Below are 25,790 nucleotides of genomic sequence, written 5' to 3' on the forward strand. Positions count from 1 at the left end.
CTCCCCTCTCCGGCTGTGTAGCTGTGCCAAGAGCATTTAAGAGCAAAATCTCGTCAGTTTGGAGCCGGGGTCAGTGTCCTTAAAGCTTTGGAAAAGAGCAGAGGAGAGCCCTGGGAGGAGGACCTGAATTCCAAGCTGTTGGATTTGCAAACTGATTCTCTACAAAGTTTCTTGGAAAGAACTGGGACACATCAGCTTCTGAGTATTTTAAAAGATGTACCTTCGGGTTATTTTGTGAGCTTTGTTTTTTTTTTTTTTTTTGTTTTGTTTTGTTTACACTGCTAAAGGGTGAGATTAGTGAAGACACGCTGGAGAAAAACGTGGGCAGTTTTGCTTATACATTAATTATGAGTATACGATTGTGGTTTGTATTTCATTCTTTACTAATACATACTGCCTTACGAACATAAAGAAAAACAAGGAACAATACAGTCCCTCCTAATCCTGCTAAGATTTCTGCTAAGAGCAACCTCTGGCTCTCATCAGGCTGAGATGGAGGGATGTGCTTACCTTAAACGTGTGTAAGCGCTTTTATCGAGTCCCCACCTACCGAGTGAAGCACGTATATTACGCTTTTGGGGCTCTAAGCCTCACCTCCATTGAAATACAGCAGAAAGGTTCAGCTGTTGCCGGAGCCCAGGTACGGGCGGCCGTGCGGGTCGGTCCCGGGCAGAGGGCAGCTCGGCACTCGCGGGTCCCAGCAGGTATTTCCGAGGCTGGCTTAGCGGCGCACCCCCCCCCCCGGAGCTCCGGACCCCGGGCCGCCCCCTGCCCTGTCCTGCCCGCGGTCACCTGGCCCGGCCGGGCCCCCTCCCGGCCCGGGAGCGCCCCTGACGTCAGGGCGGGCCCAGATTGGCTGCGCGGGGCCGGCACCGGGGCAGGGGCTCCCTCCGCCCGCCCCCTCCCCTCCGCACACGCTCACTCGCCGAGAAACTCTTAAAGAGGGGCTTGGGATCAGCCCGCACCGGCTCCGGGGCCGTTCCTTACACACGCAGGCAGACCCCTGGCAGCTCCGGCACCGAGACATCTGCTCTCCACTGCGACCACCCCCCTCCAGCAAACACCCTTCCCCTGCTGCTCCTCCTCCCTTCCCGCTCCGGCTCGCAGCTCGGCTTGCACCCGCCGCTTCCTTTCTTCCAACGATGTTTTCCTGCTCTACGGGGCGAAGTGTTTGCTGAACTTTCCCAACAGTTTGGGGGGCGGGCGGGAGGATCCTGAGGCTTTTTTCCTCCTCCGCCCCGCCCGGAGCAGGTTGGGGGGCAGCGAGCGGAGGGAGGGATCCGCCCGCGGGCGCAGGTCGCACACACCCCCGCGTTCTTTGGAGGAGAGGAAACCCTTGCGCTACGGCTCCGCGAAGTTCGCCGGCTGTAGGGATTCCCGCTGTGGAAATGGGTCGGATCAGATGGGGCTTCCTCCTCCTCCTCGCTGCCTGGGCGCTTTTGTCACCAGGGCTCGCAGCTTCCGAAAAGGGCAGGCTAAGGAGGATCACGTACGTCCTGCAGCCCGGCCGGGGGAGCTCCTCTGGCAGCCGGCAGCAGCGCCCGACCCTCCTCGGGGGGGAGCAGCAGCAGCAGCGCACGTTCAATGTGCAGCTGAACACGCGCTACGGCGGCGGCGGCGGCCCTCCGGAGCGGAGCCGGCGGATGAGCAAGCCGGGCAGCGCCGCCGTCCAGCTCCGCTTGGGCCCCGCCGGCCAGGTCCACCCCAACTCCGCCGCTCACGCCTCCTCCTTCGCCAAGCCGGCCCGCTTCAGCCCGCGGCTCAAGGCGCCGCCGGGCCCCCACGGCAACAGCAGCGCCGCCCTGCCCCTCCGCCAGAAGCACCAGCTGCCGCCGCTGCCGGGGTAAGGCGCCCTCCTGTCCCGCATGTCCCCCGCTCCAGCACCGCAGCTCCCGAGCACCGCCGGCATCCCCGTCGCGGCCGCTGTCGCCCCCTCGGGAGGGGGGAGAGGGCGGGGGGCTGTCCCGGGTCCGGGGGCAACGCGGTGTTACCTGCCCGGCCCCGGAACACCCGCGGCACGTGGGGCCGGCTCCCTTATCCCGGGAATCCGCGGCCGCCCCGGCCCGGCGTGAGGCGTCGAGTTCAGTCGGGAGGGTTCATTCTTCCCGCCTTTTGTCTCCCCGGCCCAGCGCCCGCCCCGCGGCCCGGCTCGGCACGGGGGCTGCCCCGCCGGACACTGGTCCTTGTTTGCTGTTCCCGCAGGGTCAATGTGTGCGGGGGGCAGTGCTGCCACGGCTGGAGCAAGGCCACGGGCTCCCAGCGCTGCATCAAACGTGAGTAGCCGTGCGGTCGGGGAGGGGCGTGGGGTAGGAGATGTGGTGGGACTCGAGGGGCCCAGGCTGGCACCTGGCGAGGTGGTGGGTGCTGGGATCGTCTGTGGGCAAAGAGGTGCTGGCTGAGCTACAGAACCCACGGGACAGATCTAACACTCTTTCCATCCTGAAATCCCTCCTTCCTAACCTTCACCTTTGCTGAAGGGTGAATAGTGGGTGTCTCTTGCGTTTATTTGTAGCACAGTGACATTTTTGGAGAGACCTTTGTGGAGGCTTTGTATATGTGAGCATCCCCTCCCTATCAGTTCTTGTTTTTTAGGAGTCTTTAGAATGGGGGGGCTTAAGATGGTAAAGAATATACCAGAGGAGCACAGGTGGGGAGCAAGGAATTGCCATCTACCCACCCTGTCCCTTCACCAGTGTGACACATGAATGATCCTATGCTTACCACACGGAATTTTTGAAGCACTGAACAATGTGAAAGAAATGGGTTTGGTGACAGTAGAGTGATGTACTTTACTGGGATAACTAGAAACACAAAATAGGTGCATAAAATAACACTGATTGAGCCAATCCTGCTATGCTCCTGTTGTTCTTTCTAAGGGGAAAGCAGGAGAATTTCTGCTACTTTAGGCAAGACTCAGAATGATTGCAAATGGCTAAACTGGAGTGATGTCATGAGGTCAGGAAAGACTGGAAGGGCATAAGTCTTCAGGAAACTCCTGTGAGTATCAGTGAGATTGGGCAGATCTGGCAGTATTGCTGTAGTTCAGCAGGACAGATTGCTGTCCCTGAAAGAGCTGGAGTAAACACTGCCTTTTTTTTTTTTTTCCCCAAAGGCTTTTGTCCCTGTGTGGGATTTTTCACAATAGGGAGCAATCACTTTTGTAATCCTGACTAAGGTCAAGTACCTTTGACCTGCATGGACCTGTTGCTAAGAAGCAAAGACTTTATGACAGTAGTTAAAGACAAAACTTCACCATTTCCCTACTAATTTAGACATGTATTTCAGATATGCTTCTAAATTAACATTTTCAAACACATGCTGCTGTGTTAGGTTAGTCACATTTGCTTAACACCTTACAAGTACTAGAATGTTTTCCTTCAGCTTACAGTGGTATTTTGAGGCTAACTGCAGAGCTTAATAAAAACCTACCTTATCTTAAAGACTAATAAAAAAAACCAAACCTCTTAGTAATTTCAGGACATTAAGTGAAAAATGTATTTTAGCTGTGCTATTGTCAACCAATTTTATTTTCACTATTTTGAACAAAACTCAAAGAATGTTTTAGTTTTTTTCTTAATGTCTTTCTCTTCTTCTAGTAACTTTCATTTCCAGGCAATTTTTTGTTTGTACATTAGGTCATTTTCTTTGCTTTTTGTCCTTTATGCTTTGTCTTTTTCACTTCTCTGTTTATCACTTATCTTTTCTTTTTTATTGCCTTTTAATTTTAGAGTCTTCAGTAAGGACCAAGTCAGACAATTGGATTTTTATGTGATAGCTGTGTAGATTAATTAAATCCATTATCTTGGCTAGTTCTTACAGTTACTGGAGAAATGTAGTAACAAAGTTAAAAGAAAGAAAGGTGGGGGTATTTTCTCATTTTGTGCCTCTGATATTAGGTTCTCCTTAGCATTAAATATCTTTATTCCTTGCTCTGATGCTTCTCTAATTCCTCCTAGCAGTGGTATAATACACTTGGCTTGGATTTTCTCAGTTTCACCCCTCTCTTGGCAGGCCAAGGGAAGCACTGAATGTACTCAAGTTGTCTGTTTTGTAACTTAGGCAAACCATGAGATAGCATTGACTTGATTCAGCTCACAGTCATAAAAGCTAGATATCACCTTTTCTGGAAGCTCCTGATGTTCCTCTCAGAAGAAAAGAAAATCTATAACTGAACAACAGTTAACCCCTTTGTTTCCTGCAAAATTATGAGTGTGTTTTTAAAATTCAGATAGCAGGCTCTCTTGGTTTTGAGTGCTTATTGTAGCAGTGGATTAACTGTGCCACAGATGCTGGTACACCTGAGCTGACTTGATGCAAAGTTGGTTTGATTCTGTCAGGGTTTATTAGTTCAGGCTCAGTATCACTTTAATAAGCTATTTAGTCTCTAGGGCCAGATTTTATTCTTTTGCATGCTGCAAAGCCTGAGTTAATAAACCCCAGACCCATACTGGCTCTTTCCAGAGCCAACTTCCATTTGTCTGCATCGTGCTTCCAGAACCAGAGTGCTGAGAGCCAGCTCTGATCAGTGAGGTTTATTAGCTCAGGTGTAATCCCAGGCTGGAACAAGCAGCATGTGTTTCTGCTCTGCTGCACCTGTGTGAATAAGCCTGCCTGGAACCCTCAGAAAGAGGGGGTGAAGGGCAGAGGTCTGCTCTTGCAGCCAGGCTGCCTTCCCTTCCCTTTGCCTTGCTGGGTGGTGTTTGCCAGCCCTGCTTTCTTATGCGGGAGGCTCTGGCTGCCGTTCCCTTTGGGTGACTTCTGTCCCCGCAGTCTGGCTGGGAGCAGTGGCAGCCACGTCCCTTTTCCTCAGTAGCAGCAACAGGAGGTGTTTGAAATGTCTCTGTGCAGGTCAGAGGGCAGCATCTGGATGGAGGAGGCAAGGGAACTTTGTAAGTACTTTTATTTAAACTTTAGTCTGAAGCTAAACTGCCTGTTGTGTTTACATTTGTTCATGTTCTCTTGGAAGCCTGACAGTCCTCAGAAGGTGAACTTCTGTCTTTCTGTGAACTGTATGAGAGTGCCTACCATATCCAATTTAGACATTTAGGGTTTTCCCCCCTCTGTCCCTAATATTTCAGTTTTATGTTGTAAAGTGTTAAGAACTTTTTTCAAACTCAGAGTGACTTAAATTATGAAGAGCTGCATCATTCTAATTAAAAAGATGAGATGATAACACTCAGCGTTAGAAGTATTCAGAATTGCTTTACGCTGGGCGTATGATGCCTAACAATCAAAACCAACCTTTTTGAAGCTTTCAGAACATCTACCTTTGGGTAAAGACAAAGGTGGGAAAAACTGAACCACAACAGTAAGCATCTTGGAAAGTCAGAAGCACGTGAAAGGGTTTAGGACAAGGATTGTCTTCCAGTCATGGTTATCATAGGTTATAATCTGTGCAAGTGCAGTAATGAGATACCACTGAGGCTTGGAGACACCATGTTTTGTTAGTACTTGTTGCATAACAGAGCTTTTTAGAAACATTAATTAGCTCTGTAACATGTCTCTAAGGCAAGTAAAGCTTAGAGAGTGGGGGTTTTATTATTTCATTTATGGAAATTAAACCATAGGTTAAATGTGGTCTTAGACAAGTTATAACAACTGCCAGGAAGGCCTGTGCTGGAAATCAGGAGTTCCCACCACCCAAATGGGTGTTTATCCTGTAGAAATCTGTTGTCTCCGACTTCGCTACTTACTACTAAACTTCTCTTAGTTAAAACTACAAAATTTGCTCTTCTGCTTGTTCTGGTTTTGTTTGCTTAATGGTACAAGGAGCTGTTTTTCATGTTGGGAATGTAAGAGAAAATTGCATATTGTATGGAGAATCTGATATCTTAAAAAGATAAATGAGAAGTACCACCTTGTAGTTGTAAAATGTATAATGTGTTTTGTCTGGAGTATTAATAGCAGTTGTTTTTGAGTGATCTCAATGTAAACTGGATGTTTAAAAAAATGGGGAGAGCCTGCAGTGTTCAATGGTATGAGTTCCTTACTGCAATGGTGTAAGAAAGGCTCATAGGGCAAGAGGTGAGGAAGTGGGTTTTGGAGGAACACATTCAGAATAAATTTCCTATAGAGAGATAAATTGCTGTCTATGTAGAACCCAGGTGTGCCATCACTGTCAATTAAGATTAAAAGGGTATTAAGTCTTTCTTAGCTGAAGGTGTTGTGTTTGCATGCATATGTTCCATGCATAGGGCTAGTACTTTGGTGTTGGAACTGGACTGAATTCTATGAGTTTGATCATGAGCTGTCTGTGCTTGGGCACTTTGGGAAGGTTATCAGAAAATAAGAAAGCAGTCTGTTGGCTTTTTCTTTGTATTACAAGATTATCTTGAAAATTCTCTTTTAAGGAAGACTGCCTGACTCAATGTTGAATAAAGACTTACACAGGTTTATTTTTCAGAATAAGAAAATACACAACTGTAGATACTTGCTGCTGTAGAGGCAGGAGACTAGAAAGCTGTGTGAATACTTGCCCTGAGGAGGGGTCCCCTTTGTTCAGTTTCTGAATCTGCTTGGCCTCTGCCTGTGCACTGCTGTTCAATTTGAGCCACCTCCTCCCTGAAGTTCCAGAGCTGCAGTTCTAGCTGTGGCTGAGTAAGCATGCTCCAGCTTTGTATCTCCTTCAGGACATGGCACCTGACAGTGTGACCAGGGGCTCCAGATCACCTGGATGGAGTGTGCCCTAAGTTGCTTCCAGCTTGTGCTTCTGAATTTCTTGGGGAAGGCGAGGGAAAGATTGCATGCTTAGGTCTTGTCCTGGAATAGGGTTAGGATCCAGGCCTGGAAACTTAGAAATATACGTGAGTCCTCCAGTTTAGATGTAAAACTCTGGATCACTAAACATTTTAGTATGAGTTGCTTGGAATCTCTTTTTCTGCCTTCAGTTCAGCTCTTAGAAAGGGGTATCCAGGAGAGCTGTACTTTTCATCAAAGGAACCAAGTACTTCAAATGTTTGCAGCTGTGCTTCTTGGTGGTTTTCTGGTCACAACCGGTTCCTGAGGCTTGTGCTTAATCAGTTTTGTGGCTTTGAGTTTTACCAAGTTCTGTTTATTTACATTGTGTATACAAAGCCTAACTATAACATACTGTCCCAAAATGTTGTTTCTTCTCATTCTAAGACCATCATCTCAGTAAAAGCAATATCAATCTCCTTCAAATTATGTCTAAATCAAAATTTAATATCTGAGTTTTAAAGAGATAAGCTACTTTGACCCATGTGACTGACCTATACATTAGTCCTTTTTGATCTATCTATCCTTTGATGTGGTTTTTAAGCAATTCAGAGTTGAAAAACTGAAAGTTTGAGAAGCTTGTTTTGCCTTTGTGTGCTTGCTACTGTAATATGTAAATAAAACTTTTGAATTTCATGTACAGGAAATGGGCTTTCATAGTGGGAAAGTGCTTGTTAGGCCTTGGTAGTAATTCTTCTCTGCTTTATTTTTCACTTACTGCCCTTGGGAAGGGGATAGAATGACAGGGTCCAAATTCTGGTAGTCTTTGTACATTAGCATTAGCAAGCAGCATGGAGCTGATCTATAGACAAAACCCTTTGGATTTGATGACCTGAGGCCCAGGGCATGTGTGTTTCAGGGCTTAGTGTTTTATTTTGGGCAAGGTGTAGTCCAGTCTTGTGGAATGAACACCAGTATGAGGCTGAAATACATTAGGTGCATTCTTGGAGTGCTCATGTTTGAGTTTTGCTTTTTATTATTTAGACATATTTTTTTCTTTGCATCTTAAAAGAAATAGAGTGCACACACCTGTAGATGTTCCCACAACACAAACCAAACCTCTCTAAGTGCAGTTGGTATGACAGCTTCAGGAGAGGCTGACCCAAACCAGCAGTAATGCAGACTTTGAGCACAGTCTCTGTCTCCTGGCCATGGTTGGCAGCCAACCTCCTGCCTGTGAGACCAGGCTGTAAAAGAGCTGTGAGAAATGGGGGAGCTATTAGCTGCTGCCTGCTCTACACATGACCATGCCATGGTGCCATTCCCTCATTTTGGTGAGGAAACTTAAGTCCACAATTTGTATGAAGTGAAACCTACCCAGCCTTCTCTTTGTGAGACACCGGGGACTTTACTGGAAACAAGCTCATAATGTACATGGTCTGTTTCATACAAATACTACAAGTGTGTGCAGAATTAAGACAGAACAAAAAAAAAAAAAGAGAACCTTAAAATAAACTTGTCAAGATGTTGTGCTCTCACACTGGAGCAGATGGCAGATTGATAGTGAACTTGTTCAGCTCATTGCAGCAGTTATCATTAACAAAAGAAGCAGGACCTGCAGTAAAATTGTGGTAAATCTACAGTGGATTAAAATTCCTGAACACTTCCCTTCTTAATAGAGAATCAGGAGGAACACAGAAAACAGAGGTGGTTTTGTTTTATTTTGTTTCCCTCCCTTTCAGTTTGTTGGCTGTTTGTTTTCAGTGTGTAACTTGGAAGTGGAGCAGAAAGCTGTGTATGAGCCAGGGAAAGCCATGTTTCATCCCTCAGTTGCGCACTGCCTGGTTCTGCACGTGTGTAGGAACAAAATGATATATTGACAGAGAAGTGATGCTTTGATACTCACAGTAGTAGTCTTACAGCTCTCTCCTTACAGCCACTCTTCCTGAGCATGGAGAAGGGAAGAGCTGGAAGGGAGCATGCTCCCATCTCCTTCCTGTCCTGCAAAGTGGCTTTGTGTTTGGGATCAGTGAGCCTCCCAACCTTGGGAAAAGCAGGGCTGTAGTGAGGTATGGGGTTCTGCTCTCTGTGAGGCCTGGAGAAAATGCAGCCTTGACCACTAAGGGCTGCTTGTGCCAACTGATCCTGCCTTAAAGGATGTTTGGATTGCCTGGGAGCTTTAGGATTTGTAGAGGGTAGATGAAAAGGGGCACACACCTCCCTAAACTGTCTCCCTGTTCAAACTCTGGAGCAGTGTGTGTTAACAGGTTATTGATGGTTTGGGTGGCCAAATCAGTCCATGCTCTGTAACTGATATGTTAGTTGTTGGACTGATGTTGGGCTGGGTTTGAGGTTTCTTTCTTTAGTTGGCTTTTTGTTCTGCCTTTAAAAGCAGCAGTACTTGTGTATCCTAATTTATTCCTAGAAAATAGACCTTGTGCATTGACTAAAGAAAGCAAGCAAATCTTTAGCGTTTCTCCACATCCGTGACTGCACACACAGGGGGAAGAAGCATTTTACATTTAGTAAGGGCAAGATGTTCATTTAAATACAGAGCTAAAAATAGGTCTGCTTGGGCATGTTCTTTTTTTTTTTTTTTTTTGTGAAGTGCAGATAGTAATCCCTGCATGTGGGAAATTGTTTTGTGTTTTATGGCAAGATTTGGTTTTTTTTATAATTGAGGTCAGGTTTTTATTATCCCTAGATGGCAGTTGAGGCCTGGTATTTCAGAGAAGTTCAACCGAATTGTGCACTCTTATTGAGAATTGGTTGAATTTAGGGAAAACTTCCTTGTACTTACTGGTTTGCTACTCTGCTGTAATTAATAATTTTTTCTCTAGTCTTTCTCTTTTTTGTAACACTTCAGTTGTCTAAATCCTGCATCCAGTTAAATACTTCCAGTTGCTTTTTTTACTGACCTTGTCTTAGTTTGTTCAGTTTCTTGCAAATTTATGATGAAGGATTTTGTAACAAAATAAGTAATTGCTGTACTGAGAAATGTGAAGAGAATTAAAAAGGATTGCATACTGGAGTGTAAACCACTCACGCAGCAAAAACAGCGTGTAACATGTGAATCTGCTGGTTTCCTTGGCTTAGTCCATTCTGTAATGAATAATTTTCATTTTTATTTGTGGGCACTGGAATGATAAAGGGATTTGTAGCATGTGCAATGTTTGTCTTGTCAGAATATGCATAGTTATGATCTCCTATAATTAAATACTTTAAAATGCCTCTCAGATTGTACAGTCTTAAATATTTATATAAACTCCAGTAAACACAACATGAATGAAAATGCCAAGTATGAAAACAGTGTGTTATATTCTTTTGCTGATAGAATAATGCATCCTTTTGCTGAAGTTAAGCTTTTGAAGTATTTGAATAGAGTTGCTATTCAATTCTGCTGAGTCTTGACATTCAGAGATTATACTATGGAGATACATAGAATATAATATTAGTAGAGTACATTATATTGCCATTAGGTTAAGAGAGAAACTGGTCTTTTGTGTGTTTGTTTTAAAAGAAATATGTATGCTAAAAGCATTGTTTTTTGTTTCCCTCCCTTCCTGGAGGTCATGTTTACATGCCATTGTGGGAATGAATCTGATGGTTTGAAGTGGACAGCAAAGAATTCCAACACGTGCTTTCATTTGAAATATATTTAGGGAAAGAATTCCTTAATACCATATAGTTATGATAAAAACAAGTTCCTGTGTAGAAAGACACAGATGGTTGCAATACTACCTCCATTAGTAGTGTAGAGGTCACACAGGTTTTCTGCAGTTAATGTAATTTCTTAGGATTGTATAAAAGTAATTTAAGCTTTTTTTTTTTTTAATAACATGGTTTTACAACAAGCTTGTATGAGCCTTGGTTGCTAATTCCTCTCTCCTTCATTCTCAATGAATGTTTAGAATTATTGGATATATTTCTGGTAAACTTTTCAATTTTGGAAACCTCTTTTGTGTGAGATGCCCAGATAGAGAACTAGATCCCCAGAAAAGCATTAGCTTCAGTGAACTTTTGGGTTTCTAGACGCCAGTTGCATCCTCAGTCCTGACAATGACTTGATACTTAAAAGGGTATCCAGAGTAAAAGCAAATAATTAAGTGGTGAGCTAAGCAGCAGGGTAGTTCAGAGAACAGGAAATTCTAAAAAAACATTGCTCTTCTTCAGGATGTCAGCACCACATTCAGATTTTTCTGAGGCAAACTGAAATATGCCTCTTTGCTTTCAGAACCCACAACTTTTTGCGTTCCAAGGAAAGCACTTCACTGCTTTTCTTCTGGAATCGCTGGGGGATCATCACTCTGTCTTTCAACCCAGCAGGAGTTAAAGGTGCCTTTGTATCACAGCTTTTTGTTTAGGATGTGCACTCAACCAGGATGAGCTTTGGTTTGGTTTCCTTGTGTGTTTGAGGAATAAAAATCTTGCATTCATGCAAGAAGGCAGGATTTGTTATGCCTTTAACAGTGTTCCTATGTTGCATGTAAAGAAACTCGAAAACTCTGCCCTCAGCACAGACGTATCTATGTCATAGTGTTGGTTTTTCCCCTTTCTGTGAACTTAATGCGTGCATCATTTCTCAACCATTTTGTGCTGGAATCTGAAACAGCTCTATGCTTAAAATCCTTTTTCCAATTGCTGTATTTTCTATTATTTGCCCTCTGGTATGTATTGTGCCTGACAGGATTTACACACTCCTGTGGGAGAAGTTGATGCATACCGTGCCAATGTGCACGGTGATGAAATTTGTTTAAACTGCTGCTGAACTACTGTGTGTGCTCAAGAGGAGAAAAAAAAAGGTAAATTTCATGTGGAAGAAAAAAGAAACATGGTAGATGGGTGCATTAGAAATAGCATAAGACTCACAACACTGTTACAGCAATTGTGTTGAAGTATTAGAAGTTCAGGAATGACATTGAAAAATGTTTGTGGACATTTAAGTACAAACCAACAGCAGCTGCTTGTTAAAGGAAATAGGTGAAGGTGGAGCTGAGGCTAAAAGGCTAGAAACTTGGGTGCAGAAAACTTCTGGCATATTTAAATTTGTTTATTGTGAGTTTCTCACCGAAAAATATATTTTTGTGGTTTTCTGTTCTCCACAGGGAAATAAACTTGTAAATGTGTTGTTACTTTTGAGAAGGTTAAAAGAAGTGATTTGCATAGGAATGAGATTGTAATGATCTTAATGTAAGAATTAGTGTTAGTTTAATATTACTTTAATACAAACATTTTTAGGACAAGTGGAGTCAGTTATACTTGTATTTTGATTCATTTGAAGGGAAAAATATAAATTTTTATCTAAACTCCTTCTATAAATGACAGCATTTTATGCTTACTGATTCCAGATAATAAATTATACTTAATTTGGAATGTATTGAAACAAATTACATTCTGTATATGGACAAGTTTTAAAATATTTATGTGGTTTGAAATGATTATAAATTTTTATTTTAGGTCTTGCTTCTGCAAATATTTATATACACTTTAACTGTAATGACATGAGCACATGGACTGAAAAGTGTATATGTATAGATCAGTCCCAAACCAACATAAGATGTTTTGGAAGGGGTGTGTATAAACCTAATGTTAATGTTATTTTACCCTTGGTATTCTGAAAGAATGTCCCAAATACAACCATGCTGGGCCTGATATGCATTTGTCAAAGCTGGTAGTAGTCTGTCTGAGAGAGTGGTGAGCAGTAGTTGATTAGGGAAAGATGTATAACAAGGATGAGCATTTTGTGATACAGTTTTGGGCTTTTTGTAACTTAGGTACTTCCAAAGCAAATGTGTCACTTGACTTTATTTTTAGTAGATACAGATTATGTGGTCTTAAAACATAAACCAACCCAAGGCAATCCTTGTTCCTTCCCCACTGTATTGGGTCTGGCTGAGCTGGGGCTGTGCTTTGCATTGGTACCTAGGAAGGTGTTGGTAATACTCCAGGGTTTTGGCTACTGCTGAGCAGCCCTGGCACAGCACCAGCAATGTTTCTCAACATTCCCTTCCCCCCATCAATAGGCTGGGGGTGGGCAAGATCCTGGGAGGACACACAGCTGGGACAGCTGACCCAAACTGACCAAGGGGAAATTGCATACCATATGACATCAGCTCAGATAGAAAAGCTAAGGAAAGGTGAAGAAACAGAGAGCATTTGTTATTTACAAAGCTTGCCTTCTGATGCAACACCTGCAACTGCTGAAGACCTGCTTCATGGGAAGTGGCCGAACATCACTTGCTGATGGGAAGTAAAGAATAAACCTGTTTTTTTTTTCCTCTTTACTTGTGTGCACACACAATTTTTCTTTAGTAAACTGCCTTATCTCAACCTATGAGTTGTTTTTGATCTTATTTTCTTTCCCCTGTCTAGCTGGGGACTGATAGAGCAGCTTAGTGGACACCTGGCATCCAGCCCAGGTCAACCTCACCACAAACCATACTTCTGGAAAGTGAGGGAAGTTTGGCTATATTTTCTATGCCTGGCTTTTCAATGTGGCCAACTTCCATGGCACAGCAAGTTTTGGATGTTGCAGCGAAGTAGCTCAAAGAGCAGATCAGTCAACCTCTGACAGAAAAATCTATGGAGACTTATTAAACCCAAAACCAGCACTCTTGCTCAGGAAGTTGCTGAGCCTCTAATTCATAAAAGCTGTAGTGGTATAACCTTTTATTGTGTCTCACCCTGTCCTTAAGCATCCACCTTAGTAATGGAGGGAGAACACTCCACTTAAGTGGATCTTTAATTTGACCAACTAAGCTTAGTCTCATTATTTGCATCTTTGCCAAGCTCCATTTTGAATTTCCAGTCATGACCTCCTTGAATTGAATAGGATGAAGCCAATTGCCTTTAACAGCAGTATATTGGCCTGCTTTTCAGTTTTGAACTTAATACTTCTACACTGCAGGTTTTGGAAGCCTAACTTTATGGAAAATACTGGTGTTTTCAGTTTTATGGGCCATTATTGTTGTCTTCAAACAAAATAATTAGGTCATTCATTTGGCACACTACAGCTGTCTTGAACATTTTAGAAACTAAACGGCTGTATTATGTCAATTAAAATGTTCATTTTAATTCTTTCCTAAAAAAATGATCTTTTATCCAGTTTTGTGATCTTCTATTATGCAACATTAATGAAGGACTTCAGTCAAAATGTTCATTGCTGTGAAGATTTAATGGGTGGGGTTTTCAACTTGTTGTCACTGGTCTTACAACATAGTTGCTGGATCTCCCGATGGTTCTTTTGTTAAAGGCCAGTTAGAGTAATGCAGTTTGTCCTGCAGAGCATTTGCTTCATGTACATGTAATGTGTTTCAGGGTTTACTTTACTGTCAGTGAAGTAAGAATGTTCGAGTCTGTGTGGGCAAAAAAGATGAGGTAATTTCAAAACAGGTTCTGTTTTTAGCTTTATAGTTTTAAATTCACTTTAATCAGTAGAAACTCAAGGTTTTGTAGGCTTCTGAAGCACAACTTTGGTTCTTAACTACAGGAAAAAGAGTTGCAGTCTTTCCAGGGTTGTCTTTTGTGTACGTATACATTGTTACTTCACTTTTGAGGGGAGATAGGCCATAATCAGTGTCCTAGCAGAGTGGGTATTTTTTCATACTGACTTTTGGTGTGGTCTTCTTAGCTTACTTCTGTGTTAAGTCATTAGTTTTTAAATAATTTCTTGAGAAACTTAGAGGATAATATAGGCACGTGTCCACAAATCTCCACAAATATATGAATGCTTTCTTAATGTAAAAATAGGACTTTTGAAAGTCTTACTTTTTTAAAAGAATTTTTTCAGATTTTTTCTAAAGCGCTCTCAACTGGGCCCAAAGTCTTTACTGTGATTTTTGCACATTTCACACAGATGACCCAGGCGATGGGGTCACTCTTCTGGTCTTAAGAGTCTCTCCAAAGCCAGTGAAATTTAATTAGAATTTCAGGCTCCTGAATTTATTTTCCACTATACGATTTATTTCAGTCATGTGCGTATAATTAAATTTTCACTGTTTCTAGCAAAGTCTAAGTTTAAAATAAGGCACAGGGAAGACTTGGCTTGTCTATTACAGCATATGCTTGTTGCAAATCCCTTCTCAAGTTTACAGTGAAAATTATCTTCAGTCTTCCAGCAGAGACAAGACAGAGTCTCAAAAATAAACCAATAGAAATGAGCAAATGATACTTTTGTGTTGCCAGGGAGGTGTATAATATGCAGTTAAGGTAGCCTAGCTAAATATATGAGAAAGGAGAACTTTCACATGGAGGGGAAAGTGTATGTGACAAAAACCCATGCAGAACTCAGGTTTAAGTTGCAAGGCAATTCTAGTGCCATGTGCAGTTGGTATATATGATACATTTGCCAGTGGATAAAATAGGCCTCCAAACTTACGCAGTCCCATCCTAATGAGTTAATTAATAGATATTCTTGTGCATTTAATTTATTTTTACATATAGAAGAATGTATTAGAACTTGATTGAAGTGTCAAATACTCTATTTGGGCCAGGGTTGTCGACTGATTTTTGTTCAGTTGGATGTATCTGAATATGATGCAGAATCCCATGTTATAGTTCAAGATATTATCTTACCTATTCAAGTTAAAAAATTATCACCTGGCATATACTTTTGTTGATGTTAAAAGATCATTAACACTATTAAAAATTTGCTTAGTTTGTAGGAACAAAGTAGCTCAGCCATGTTTTTTTCTTACACATGCTTCATTGTATACCATCTTTAATGTGAATAATCAAACTTTTTTTTTGCTTTAATTTTGTGTCCTTTAGATAAGATAATTAATTTGTTTTGCCATCTTTATGTGATGCAAATTTCAGTATCCAAAATAAATCCTCAAGGTAGACATGCCTTTGCAGTATTATGTTTATTTATAGTCAGCAGTTGCTTTTGCTTTTCTTCCTCCCTCCCTCCATTTTTTTGGGTGGGATTTGCTGCTCCTCCAAGTTTCTTGTTCATTCAGAGTGGAGTTGGTATTGCATTTTCTGGGTGTACAAGCGGTGTGTTGAGACTAGGCTGGTTATTCAGACGCCCTCTGTAGTCACTAGTCAGAGCAAGGCAAAGCAGCGTAATCAATCCTCTCTGAAGGCCAAGTGTGTTTTAAAGAATCTGATCCCTTTTCACTGATGGCACAAAGAATCGATAGAAGCTGGTCTGGGATAATCACAAGCACCTGTCTGTTTCTTCCTAGGTGTGGCAATGTCTTGGTAGCAGCAGCTCGCATCTCCTGTGTTGTTACAGTGGGGTGGGTTACTGCAGGGAACGTCATTTGGGTTTTACAGAGGGAAGGGTTGAATTGCTTCACGCTTCTCTACAATGTTTTTGTGATCTATAATGTGGCTGTAGGGATTCATTCTAGGTACCTATGCAGCATCTGATTTTAAAATAGTAGTAAAATAAATCCCAGCCTGGATCAGTAGTAGAATTGTGTACCTGTGTAGTATTGTTTCATCAGATGCAGTTTGGGTTTTTAAAGTATGAGGACAAGGGATGCTGAGCAGAAAGGAGGAAGATTTGAAATAATGCTGTATTTCATTATTTAAGTAGCGCATTTCCTATTTTTTAGATCCAGCATTTTACTCTTTGAAGTTGTTAAAATGCTGTGCATGTCTGTTGTGCTAGAAATCAGTAAAGCTGTACCAACTTGTATATTATATTTTGTGGAGCTTAGCAATATTGCTCTCTCCTACTCCAGTTAACATTAACAATTAATGCCTTTTTTTATTGTGGGGAGGGTTTGCATTCTCCTTCCTGCTTTGTTTCACAGGTACTTTTTAAAATGTCTTTCCTCAGCGAACTGTGCACCACCGTGCCAAAATGGAGGGATGTGCCTGCGACCTCAGCTTTGTGTGTGCAAACCAGGAACAAAAGGGAACTCCTGTGAGGATACAGGTGTGCAAGACACGTCTTCCCCTGGAGGCCGGAGCCCTGTTGTTCCCCCGTGGCCCATACCCCAGCAGGCTGCCCAGCAGACCTTCTCCCAGAAGGTGCAGGTCCCACCCAAGGTTGGCCCCATGGCTCAGATGGCATTCACAATCAAGCAGAAACCACCTGTTGGGTTAACTCAGCAAATGCAACCACAGTAAGTGTTTTCTTTGCTTTCAAATAAGTTCAATATCTCAGATTTATAAAACGTTGTTCCTTGCAAATGTTTTCAAAAAATCATACTTGAAACTGTCACAGATTTTTTAAAACAGCTTCTTGTTTTAACTGTAAGATTTCAGTGGATGTTTAGACTGTTATTACTCATGAGCCAGATTTCCTTACCTGAAGAGAATATGATATCAGTCCCATGATATCAGTCAGCTTCTGTTTTCCTTAGAATGATACTGCTGTACTAGTTTTGGAGGAATTATTCCTAATTTACACCAATGACCTTTTGAATTTATCCTAGAACAAAGTCTGACATGGAGTTATGACACATTGTGTAACTGAGGAGAGTAAGATTTGGTGCTTCTGTTCGGGTTTCTTCTATTTGCATTATGTTTTGTCTTTTAATTAGAAGTGTGTGTGTCTGTGCTACAATGAATATTTCTGCTTGCTTGTGTTTGAAGTTCAGGATTGTATCTGACTGCCATAAACCGCGAGGAAACACCCATCTTGTTAGACAGTTTTTTCTCTGCCTCTTTAGTAGCCGGTGACTTAGCCAGCCTTTGATATTGTTTCTCTGAGCTTTAAATACTTAATGTGAGTCTGAAATTTCTCTAATTGTACTGTTGTTTTTATTGATGTGTGCAACCTTAATTTATTTCAAGACCCCATTTGATATGGGGGGAGGAAGGATCACAGGAGGGTGGTAATCAAGTGGAATGTGAGCAGTTTTAGGTGTTTTCACCTAAAACTGCTGCTGTCCTTCCACTTTCAGGTGAAGACAGTGACAAAAGGTGTTTCTGTCCTGTAAGACGTGTTGCTTTTGGAGAGGTTGCTTTTGCTTTTAAGGAAGGTGTAGTCTGTCTTGCTTCTAGTCTCCAGAGCAAGATAATCAGGACTAGGAAATAAATTGTATTTTCCTGTGTTTTCCATTTTCAAAACTGTAAAAATGAATGTGGAAGGGTGGTGTGTGATTATAGAGTTCTGCACCTGAGTCATCATAGGCTCCTGACAACAAAGTGCCACTTCCTTTCCAAAGCTACATCTGAGAGCGAAGATCATTGGACACTCCCAGTGTTATTTGTTGTCTCATAACCCCTTATAAGGTTTTTTTCCCTCCTAAACCTTCTAATCCTTTGTACTAACTGTGGATCTAGAAGCTCAACTAGGTTCCTACATGTCTTCTGTAATAAGAGAAATTTACATTAATTCCTTTGGAGCTCTAAGCCATAAGCCAGTGTCTTCTTTGAGAAGGTAGCACACTGAGGGCTTTAGGAACAAATACATACAGTGCTGAAAAACAGAGAAATTACCACCCAGTTTTAGTATTTCCTCGTACTTTGGGTCCAGTTCTGTTCCTACCGGTGAAGCAAGGTTTATTGAAGTGACTAATATGAAGGGGAAATTTCCAGTAAAATCATCAGGCTTTTTTCCTGTTCCTTTCTCTCTAGACCAGCTGGACTCATCACCTGGTGTCTCTGCTTGGCCCCATAAAGAGCTGTGCAACAGATCAGTACAAAAGGCCAGACAATTGCTGTCTTATCAGTACTGATTCCTGTAGAATGTACTTTTTTCTCCCTCCCTCTACACAAAAATATTCTCAAGAATTTTTCTTTCTGTTGCTATAAAGGCCGGTTGTCCAAATTGGGTAGTAAAATATACTTAAAAAAATAAGGAGGGGGGGAAGAAAGAGAAAATAATGTAATTTGTTCTTGCCTGAAAAAAAGAATTGTCATCTTTTAAGCACTTTAAAACTGTACTCGGAAGGTTTGTGGTAGCCTGTAGAGAAGGCTTACTTTCCTGGGATAATGTCAGAGATAAAAGGTTCTTCTTGTAAAAAAAAAAAAAAGATAAGTTGTTGTTTTTCTGTGCTACTATGATAGTTGTTGGGCTGTGATGCTCAAAGTATTTCTAGAGAATACCTATAGCATTTTATGCTTCACTGAAATCTCTTTACCTGCTTGCATGAGACATCATCACAGATGTAGAGCAAGCAACTTCAGACTGACAAAACCAGTCACCTGTTACCTGCTATCCAAAGAGCCTCTGCATGCTCCCATGTGCAGTGGGCTTTGTTGTTCATGTGAGCCTTCTCAGCCTAGGATTTTCTCCTAGCTGTAGAGAGACTTTTTCAGGTAGAACTGTTATTCTTTGAGATCACATGAAGATGAATCTCTTTCAGTCAACTTAATATTGGCATGGGAAAATGGGAAATTGAGTCTCTGGAGTCCTGAGAATGCCAGCCTACAACCTTGGCTGAAAGTGTTGGAACTGGAGATGGAGAGGAAAAGGACTGCACAAACCAAAGCTGTTATATCAAGTGCAGCAGAAGGTGGATGCTTAGATACAGCTGTTGAAACGAGTGCCAGTGATAGTTCCCATGGATGACTATTAGGACAATTTACAGGGCTGAAAGATTCTTCTGAGGTCAGGTCTCTTAACACTGAGAGGGACAGACAGGCTAGTTCCTGTTTCTATTGCTTTTTGGATATGTTGTGATGTTGTATGTTGTGTGAGGCTGCCCAAAATCTTTTGGAATGGCTTTTCCTGTTCCCACTCTGGAAAGTGGAGTCATCCACACAGGCAGTGTAGGTGGGTGTGCTGATCTGGACACTGCTGCTGTGCAGTCAAGGACTGGACTGGTGAGAGCCAGGGCAGAACCCAACCTGGAACACCTAAATTAGCTCCTAAAAGAGGCTTTCCTCTACAGAGCTTCTGTTTTGCCATTCTCTGTCAATTTTTTCCTGTTTTATATAGCAATGCAACTTTTCCAGCTTCAGTCATCAATATGTCTTCGTGCATGCTTTCTTAAGGATCATGGTGGCAGTGATATTTAGGAAAGCAGGGAATTCATTTATTTCTTTGCAGATAGCCTTTTTTGAAGAATAAGGTGCTGAACAGAAGGAAAGCTGGAGAGAGATTAATTTCCTGGAATATCCTGGGTTCAGCAAGTCTGTCATAGCTATGCTCTGAAGATGGATATACTGTCAGGTACAAGGTCTCATCTCAGAAAAATGTTAGCAGAAGGTATAGATGGCTGTAATTGAAAACAAGTGGTGTTTCAGAAACAAAAATCTGCTTCTTATTGGAACCTGTAGGGAATTCTGATCTCAGTAACAGGCGTGCTTTGTGGGCCTGAATTCCTGTGATAGCTCTCCAGTAACTCTGGGTGTTCCTTTCACATCTCATGTTCTCACTTGTTGGCAACAGGATAGCTCCAACAGCTTGATTTTGTGCATTTACCATCTGTGTGAGCAGAACTTTTTTTATTAAGGGATCTTTCTAGTACAGTTTTGGAAATGATCACCAGAAAGAGTACAGCATCAACCAACTGGAGCTCAGTAACACACTGAGGTGTCACAGCATTGCTCCTTCAGCCTCCTTTGGAGGCAGGTGGTGACGAAATGTGAAAATCTGCTTTAATGTTGGACAAAGCAAAGCTCATCAAAGGAATGGTGAGCACACAGACTCCAGGTGACAGATTTGGACTTACTGGTGTGCCTTATATGCTGAAATCTCTGCTGAGAGGTCCCTTCCAAACCTGTGTTCCTGGGTCAGTGGCTCTAGTCCCATGCTATGACAGGCAGATGTATTGCCTGCTAATTTTAGTCAGCCTATCAACTGATGTTGTAAAGCTGTTTTTTGACTTCTGTTCCAAGATGTAGTATTTTTTTCCAGTTTAAACTATTTTTCCCAATTTTAACTAGTTGATCGAAAATCAGTGTGAATTTAGATTGGAAAAAACATGCCTGAAAGAAGAACTGGGAATACTGTTGTGACCCTACTGAAATCAACAACATAGGACAGTCATAACAGAAAATCGAATACCTACTTGGTATAATATATAATTGTAAGTTAAATGTTTACGAATATATTAAAAATCTGTAGAGTTTATTGACTTTCTGTTGTGCAAACTCCTGTAGTCTGAGAATCACTGTAAAGTATAAGAGACTGCTCTTTTGGCTATTTCCTCTCTTGTATACCCGTTCTTTTTTTGTATGTTTGACTGCATGTAATTTATTTTTTAGAACTTCTGGTTCTCAAGATTGGTTAATATGATGACATATCAGGTGATGGTCTAAAAAAGATTATAGACAGGCTTTTTGAAGCTAGTGTGAAAGTAGCATCTGGAGGACATCCTTTTTCACCACCATTATGATAGTTTTTGTACTAAAGAGTACTCTGTACTCTTCTTGTACAGAGCAAGAAAAACTCTTTATTTACAAGAGCCCTGCACTTGAACTTAAGTGTGGAGTCTGTTTGAAAATAATTTATGGAAGCTCTTGATAATATTGAACTTCTGTCCAAAAAGACCTTGACTTTCATTTTTTTAAGGAAACTTTTTTAAGAACAGCAGGGATAAACCTTAGGTTGGAAGTATGAAGCAATCAGATCCAACCTTTTGCTTATAGCAGGATGACTTACAAGAGGTTGCTCTGGGCTTTGTGTGGTTGAGCTTTGAATGCTTTCAAGATTGCAGGGTTGGAGATCTCCAATATTTGCAGGCTTCTGTTGCAGTGTTTGACTACCCTCAGGAGAAAAAAGTCTTCTCCTTTTATAGTTGAAGTTTCCATTGTTGCACATTTATTATCTGTGTCTTTTTGCTGTATTCCTCCAAGAAGTCTGGCTCAGCCTCCTCTACAGATTCTCAAGAGGCAGTTGTAGATCTCAGTATCATCCCCTTGAGCTATTCTTTTTTTCAAGAACTGAGAAATCTTTCTCCTCTTATGTAGTGAGTCCAGTCTCTGACAGTCTTGGTGGCCCTCTACTGGCCTTACTCCTCTGTGCTGCTGTCTTGGTTTGGGGAGTCCAAAACTGGTCACAGTATTTCAGATGCGATTTCACGAGTGCGTGATGGAGGCAGTAATCACTCCCTTGACCTGTGTGACTGTGCTGCTGCCCAGTATGAGATTGGCATTCTTCATGTGAGGATATGCTGCTGACACCTGTTTAACTCATCCACCAGGACCCCCACTTTTTTGTAGGGCTGCTTTCCAGCTATTTTGGTGCCAAATCTTGTGCAGAGATACAACCATGGATTGCCACCTGGTGCTTCAGAGCTTTGGTCTGTAAGTCGTGGGCTTCTGGTTCTGCCCTCCTAGAGCCCAGTGACAGAGCTGTTTGAGTTTGTATTAGCATCGTGTGTTACTATTTACAGACTGAAAGTTTAGCTGTAGTGGTCGGAGGTGAGATTTTCCCAGCAGTTCTTGAGCTCACTGCTTTGTGTCAGGGAGATGAAAAACTGGTGTTCTGTCTGCAGGTTATGCTGATGACTGCATCCCTTCAGTATAGACTTCTAACATGTAATGAACTCGTGCTGTGCTTGTCTTAGGATTGCTAGCACAAGGTGGCTCCTGGGACAATCAGGAAAGTAACTTTTACATTGTGAGCTCTTTGGGGTGGATTCTGAGATGCCTTTTGCACAGTGTTTTCAATAAGAGACTTGCTGCAGGAAAGCACAGTGTACCCTATTAGCCATCAACTTATTCATGTTCTTCCAAATTGTAAAGCATTTGTAGAGAGTTTGTAAATTTTGTAAGACTTGTAAAGAGTTTATGCAGATCAGTTATCCGTATTATCCTGTAAGACACATTCCTTTTGAGAATATCAGTGTACACTTCCCTCTCACAATCCCAGCAACTTGAACACACTCCATGAGGTAAAGTTAACTTTTAATTAACTTGTCATTAAATCTTGGGGTTTTTTGGAATGCTGCTGGAATATGTTTATGCTCCTCTCTGTCAATACAGCAAAAAGAGACAGTGATTTAGGCAAATTCCATGTGTGTGGAGATCATTGTCTCACTTTCAAGGCACTGCTTTTCAGGAAAAAAATTGCCTCTAAGCTGTACGGGTGCTGTCAGCTCAGTTGAAAGGCAGACAGTAAGCCACCATTTCAAGCCGTAGCATTTTTAATTTTTTTTTTCTAGTTTAAAAACATATGTCCCTGACCATTCAGTGTTTGAATGCATAGGTGAGGAGGGCTTTAATGAGGGGCTCTTAATGTTACTTGTTACTATATTGCAATATGGTCTGTTTTCTTCCAAAGTGGCTTTTTCAGGTTGTGGTTTGGCTTTTTGGTTTGTTTTGCCTTTTTTTTTTTTTTTTTTGGTAACTATTGGAACTTATACTATTTATCATCAAACAATTATTTCAGGAGATGTTGGGAAACTATCAGAAGAACTTCTTTCCAGGGACTTGGTGAGGCTGAAGGAGCACAGCTTTTCTTGGAAAGGATGACAGTGTGTTTTGTTTCACAAAATATATTTGTATTGTTAAAGTTTGGTTTGATATATTGCTGTTGTGTCATTCACAACATTGTGGCATTTGGTACCTTTGGTGTTAATAAGGTCTCTCTGTTAGCAAGTGTGTTTGATTGTAAAACAATTATGCAACAATTTTATACCTAACTGACACTGTTTAGCCAAACAGATAAAAGTAACCCATTCAGGTTACTCTAAGCAAATGACTGTGCTGCAGCAACGGTTATGGGGTCTGGCTCAAGTAAAATTAACGCTGCAAATAGCCATTTTCCCTGCAGCAAATGGGAATAGTTTTCATGTGATATTTCATTCCCTTCTTTAGAGCTGTGAATAGAGTTCAGTAGCTTGATTTGGAAAACTGTCTCCTGTGAATACACATCTGTACCTTTAACTTGCAAAGGAAGAAAAACAATGTGAGAATAATGATCAAATGATCACTGAACCAGGGACATTTTCCTCTGTTTCAGGTATTTTGAACTTGAAAATGTTTGTAGATATCTTCAGTCATAAATCTTGCTTAATATTTCATCTAAAGCCCTTTAAGTTATTAGCCTTTCCAATTATTAGCTGCTCCTATTAGCTGATTTATAGGTCTTATGTATCAATATAACTTTTGGTATTGTTTTAACTTCCAGTCACTATTGAGACTCAGTTAATGACCTTATTAAGTAGATGACAAAGACACAAAGAAGCCCTCTTGAGGGGTTTTACTTAGTCTTATCTGCTACACTAGCAAAATGCTCACCAAATGGATTAACAATCTTCATTAAGATGATGGAGACTGGCCTTAGACAAAGGCCGATGTATCTTCAGGCACATGTATCAGACAGTATCCTAATCAGTCTGTCTGATTAATTACAAATGCCTCATTGATTTCATTGTTGTGAATAGTCTGCTCTGCTCGTGATTTAGGAACCCTGAGAGACACGTATTTCATCTCCAGTGAACTTATTTTCTTCAGTGCTAGTCCAAGTACTTCACTGTGAAGCAGTTTCTACTTTACCTAAGCTCCATAAAGCGTACCTGTGCCATGTACTTTGATCAATTTTCCCCAGGAATCCAAAATTACTGTTTTATACAAAGTTTAATCAGTTGCTAATCTAACCACTTCTAAGGGGTTTATTGCTCATGTCATCTTGTGCTGAAGTTTGGGGGTTACTGTTCATCAGTACCTGTTGAGACTGGTATATCTTTTTGTGTAACTGGTGAAGAGCGCTAGGCAGATGGAGCAAGTGGGCTCTTCTCCTGGTGTTATTGTTCAAGTACACATTGACACTCTGTAACCAGCCAGCAGTCTATTAGAGCAACTCTGCAGTAGATCCTTATTTGTTTCCCATTGATCTCATTTTCCCTGAATTATCCCCGAGAGCTGTGCTGGAGGGCCAGAATGTGAACTGTAGGCTAATTTCAGTGTGCAGCACAGTGCTGTTTCTGAGGATAAGTCTGCAGTTGTGCCCAGAAGTTTTGTAGGCAGCTGAATTATGACTACTTGACACTGAGTTAAGCAACTTCCTACACTAAGCAAAGAACCTATTGTTGCTCAGAAATTACTTTTTCTATGTGATATACTAGGAAAATTAATACCTTTGGAGTAATAGCTTAACAAAGCATTGTAGTTACTGAAGAGAATTTCTCTGTACTTGAAAACATAACAAAGCATCATTTCTGATGCTGAGACATGAAGTTTGTAGAACAAATAAAGTATCTGCAATAAGCCAGTGTTTGCTACAGCCCTGTTTTTTACTAGTGTAGTCTATAGATTTGAAAATATCTCCTTCAGATGTGTACAGAAAAAAAATCTTTTCTGATAGACTTTATCTATTGTAATTTTTTTTTAAGTTTAAAGTACTGTCTTTAAAACCTACCATGCACCTGGGGAACAGACTTTATTAAAGCCTCTAGCACCACTGGAGGGTATTAACAGGAATTCTTTGTCAGCTTGGATGCTGTGAGAAATTGTGTTTCAGTCTTGTCAGGGATTAAGTGGTTTTATAGAAAAGACTGCTTTTGGATATTCCATGTGCTGCTTTTGTATTTTTTGTTTCATTAAAGAAACTGAAGATACAGTTCTGTATGTTCTGTGTCAAGAAAAGAGATTTTGTTAAAAGGAGATAGTATTAGTACATACTATTATGTCATTGGGCAGTAGGTGGCAAGCTTTGCTTTTCCTTCTACTTAAGGTTTATTTTCATGTTGCAGAATGCCTAAATTTTTAGAGGAGTGGTTTAAATTCACTGGATGATGTCATTTATTGGCAGCACATTTCTTTAACAATCTCTTTTGTTCATTGTGGATAATTGTCTTGCTATTGAATACTGAAGGAAAGCCTCTTTTCCAATGATGGATGCAAATCAAGAAATGTGAGCTCTGTTGTATTGTCTCATGACTTCTGTGGGCAGATTACTAATAGACATTATACAAATGAGGTGAAGTCACAGTCAATCTGAAATTATTTGGGATCTTCCTGTCCAATTCTGTTGTGGACTGCAGTACAGCTAGGGGCAAGGGGGAACAACAGCCACTTTTAGTACAATATTTTCCTGTATTCTATCGCTGTAACTAGTTAATCTAAAGAAATAATAATAGAATATTTATTTGTCTTTCTTATGATGTGTCATGTCCTGTTCTGGTCTGTGTGCTCACACCCTCCCTTCCATTCCCCCTGAATTGCTGTAGCTGTCCTCACAAACTCAGCCTGCTCTGCTGATGTGTTGGATTCAGCATGGGGGCAATAAAACAGCAGCAGCAAACTGTCCAGCTAAAGCT

The 25,790-nt window shown here is 41.5% G+C and overlaps 1 protein-coding gene across 1 annotated transcript in view; it reads left to right on the forward strand.

Moving 5' to 3' along the window:
* Window positions 1-958: 958 nt before the first annotated feature.
* The window catches only part of LTBP1 (latent transforming growth factor beta binding protein 1), a 188,412-nt gene continuing 163,580 nt past the window's right edge, over window positions 959-25,790 (forward strand). Inside the window, exons 1-3 of the mRNA XM_036381048.1 lie at window positions 959-1,843; window positions 2,203-2,273; window positions 16,466-16,754. Of these exons, the coding sequence (XP_036236941.1) occupies window positions 1,389-1,843; window positions 2,203-2,273; window positions 16,466-16,754 (815 nt within the window). The 5' untranslated portion in view covers window positions 959-1,388. The remainder of the gene's footprint in view (window positions 1,844-2,202; window positions 2,274-16,465; window positions 16,755-25,790) is intronic.

Source organism: Molothrus ater, chromosome 3, assembly GCF_012460135.2.
Source record: "Molothrus ater isolate BHLD 08-10-18 breed brown headed cowbird chromosome 3, BPBGC_Mater_1.1, whole genome shotgun sequence".
In the NCBI taxonomy this organism is placed as follows: Eukaryota; Metazoa; Chordata; class Aves; order Passeriformes; family Icteridae; genus Molothrus; species Molothrus ater.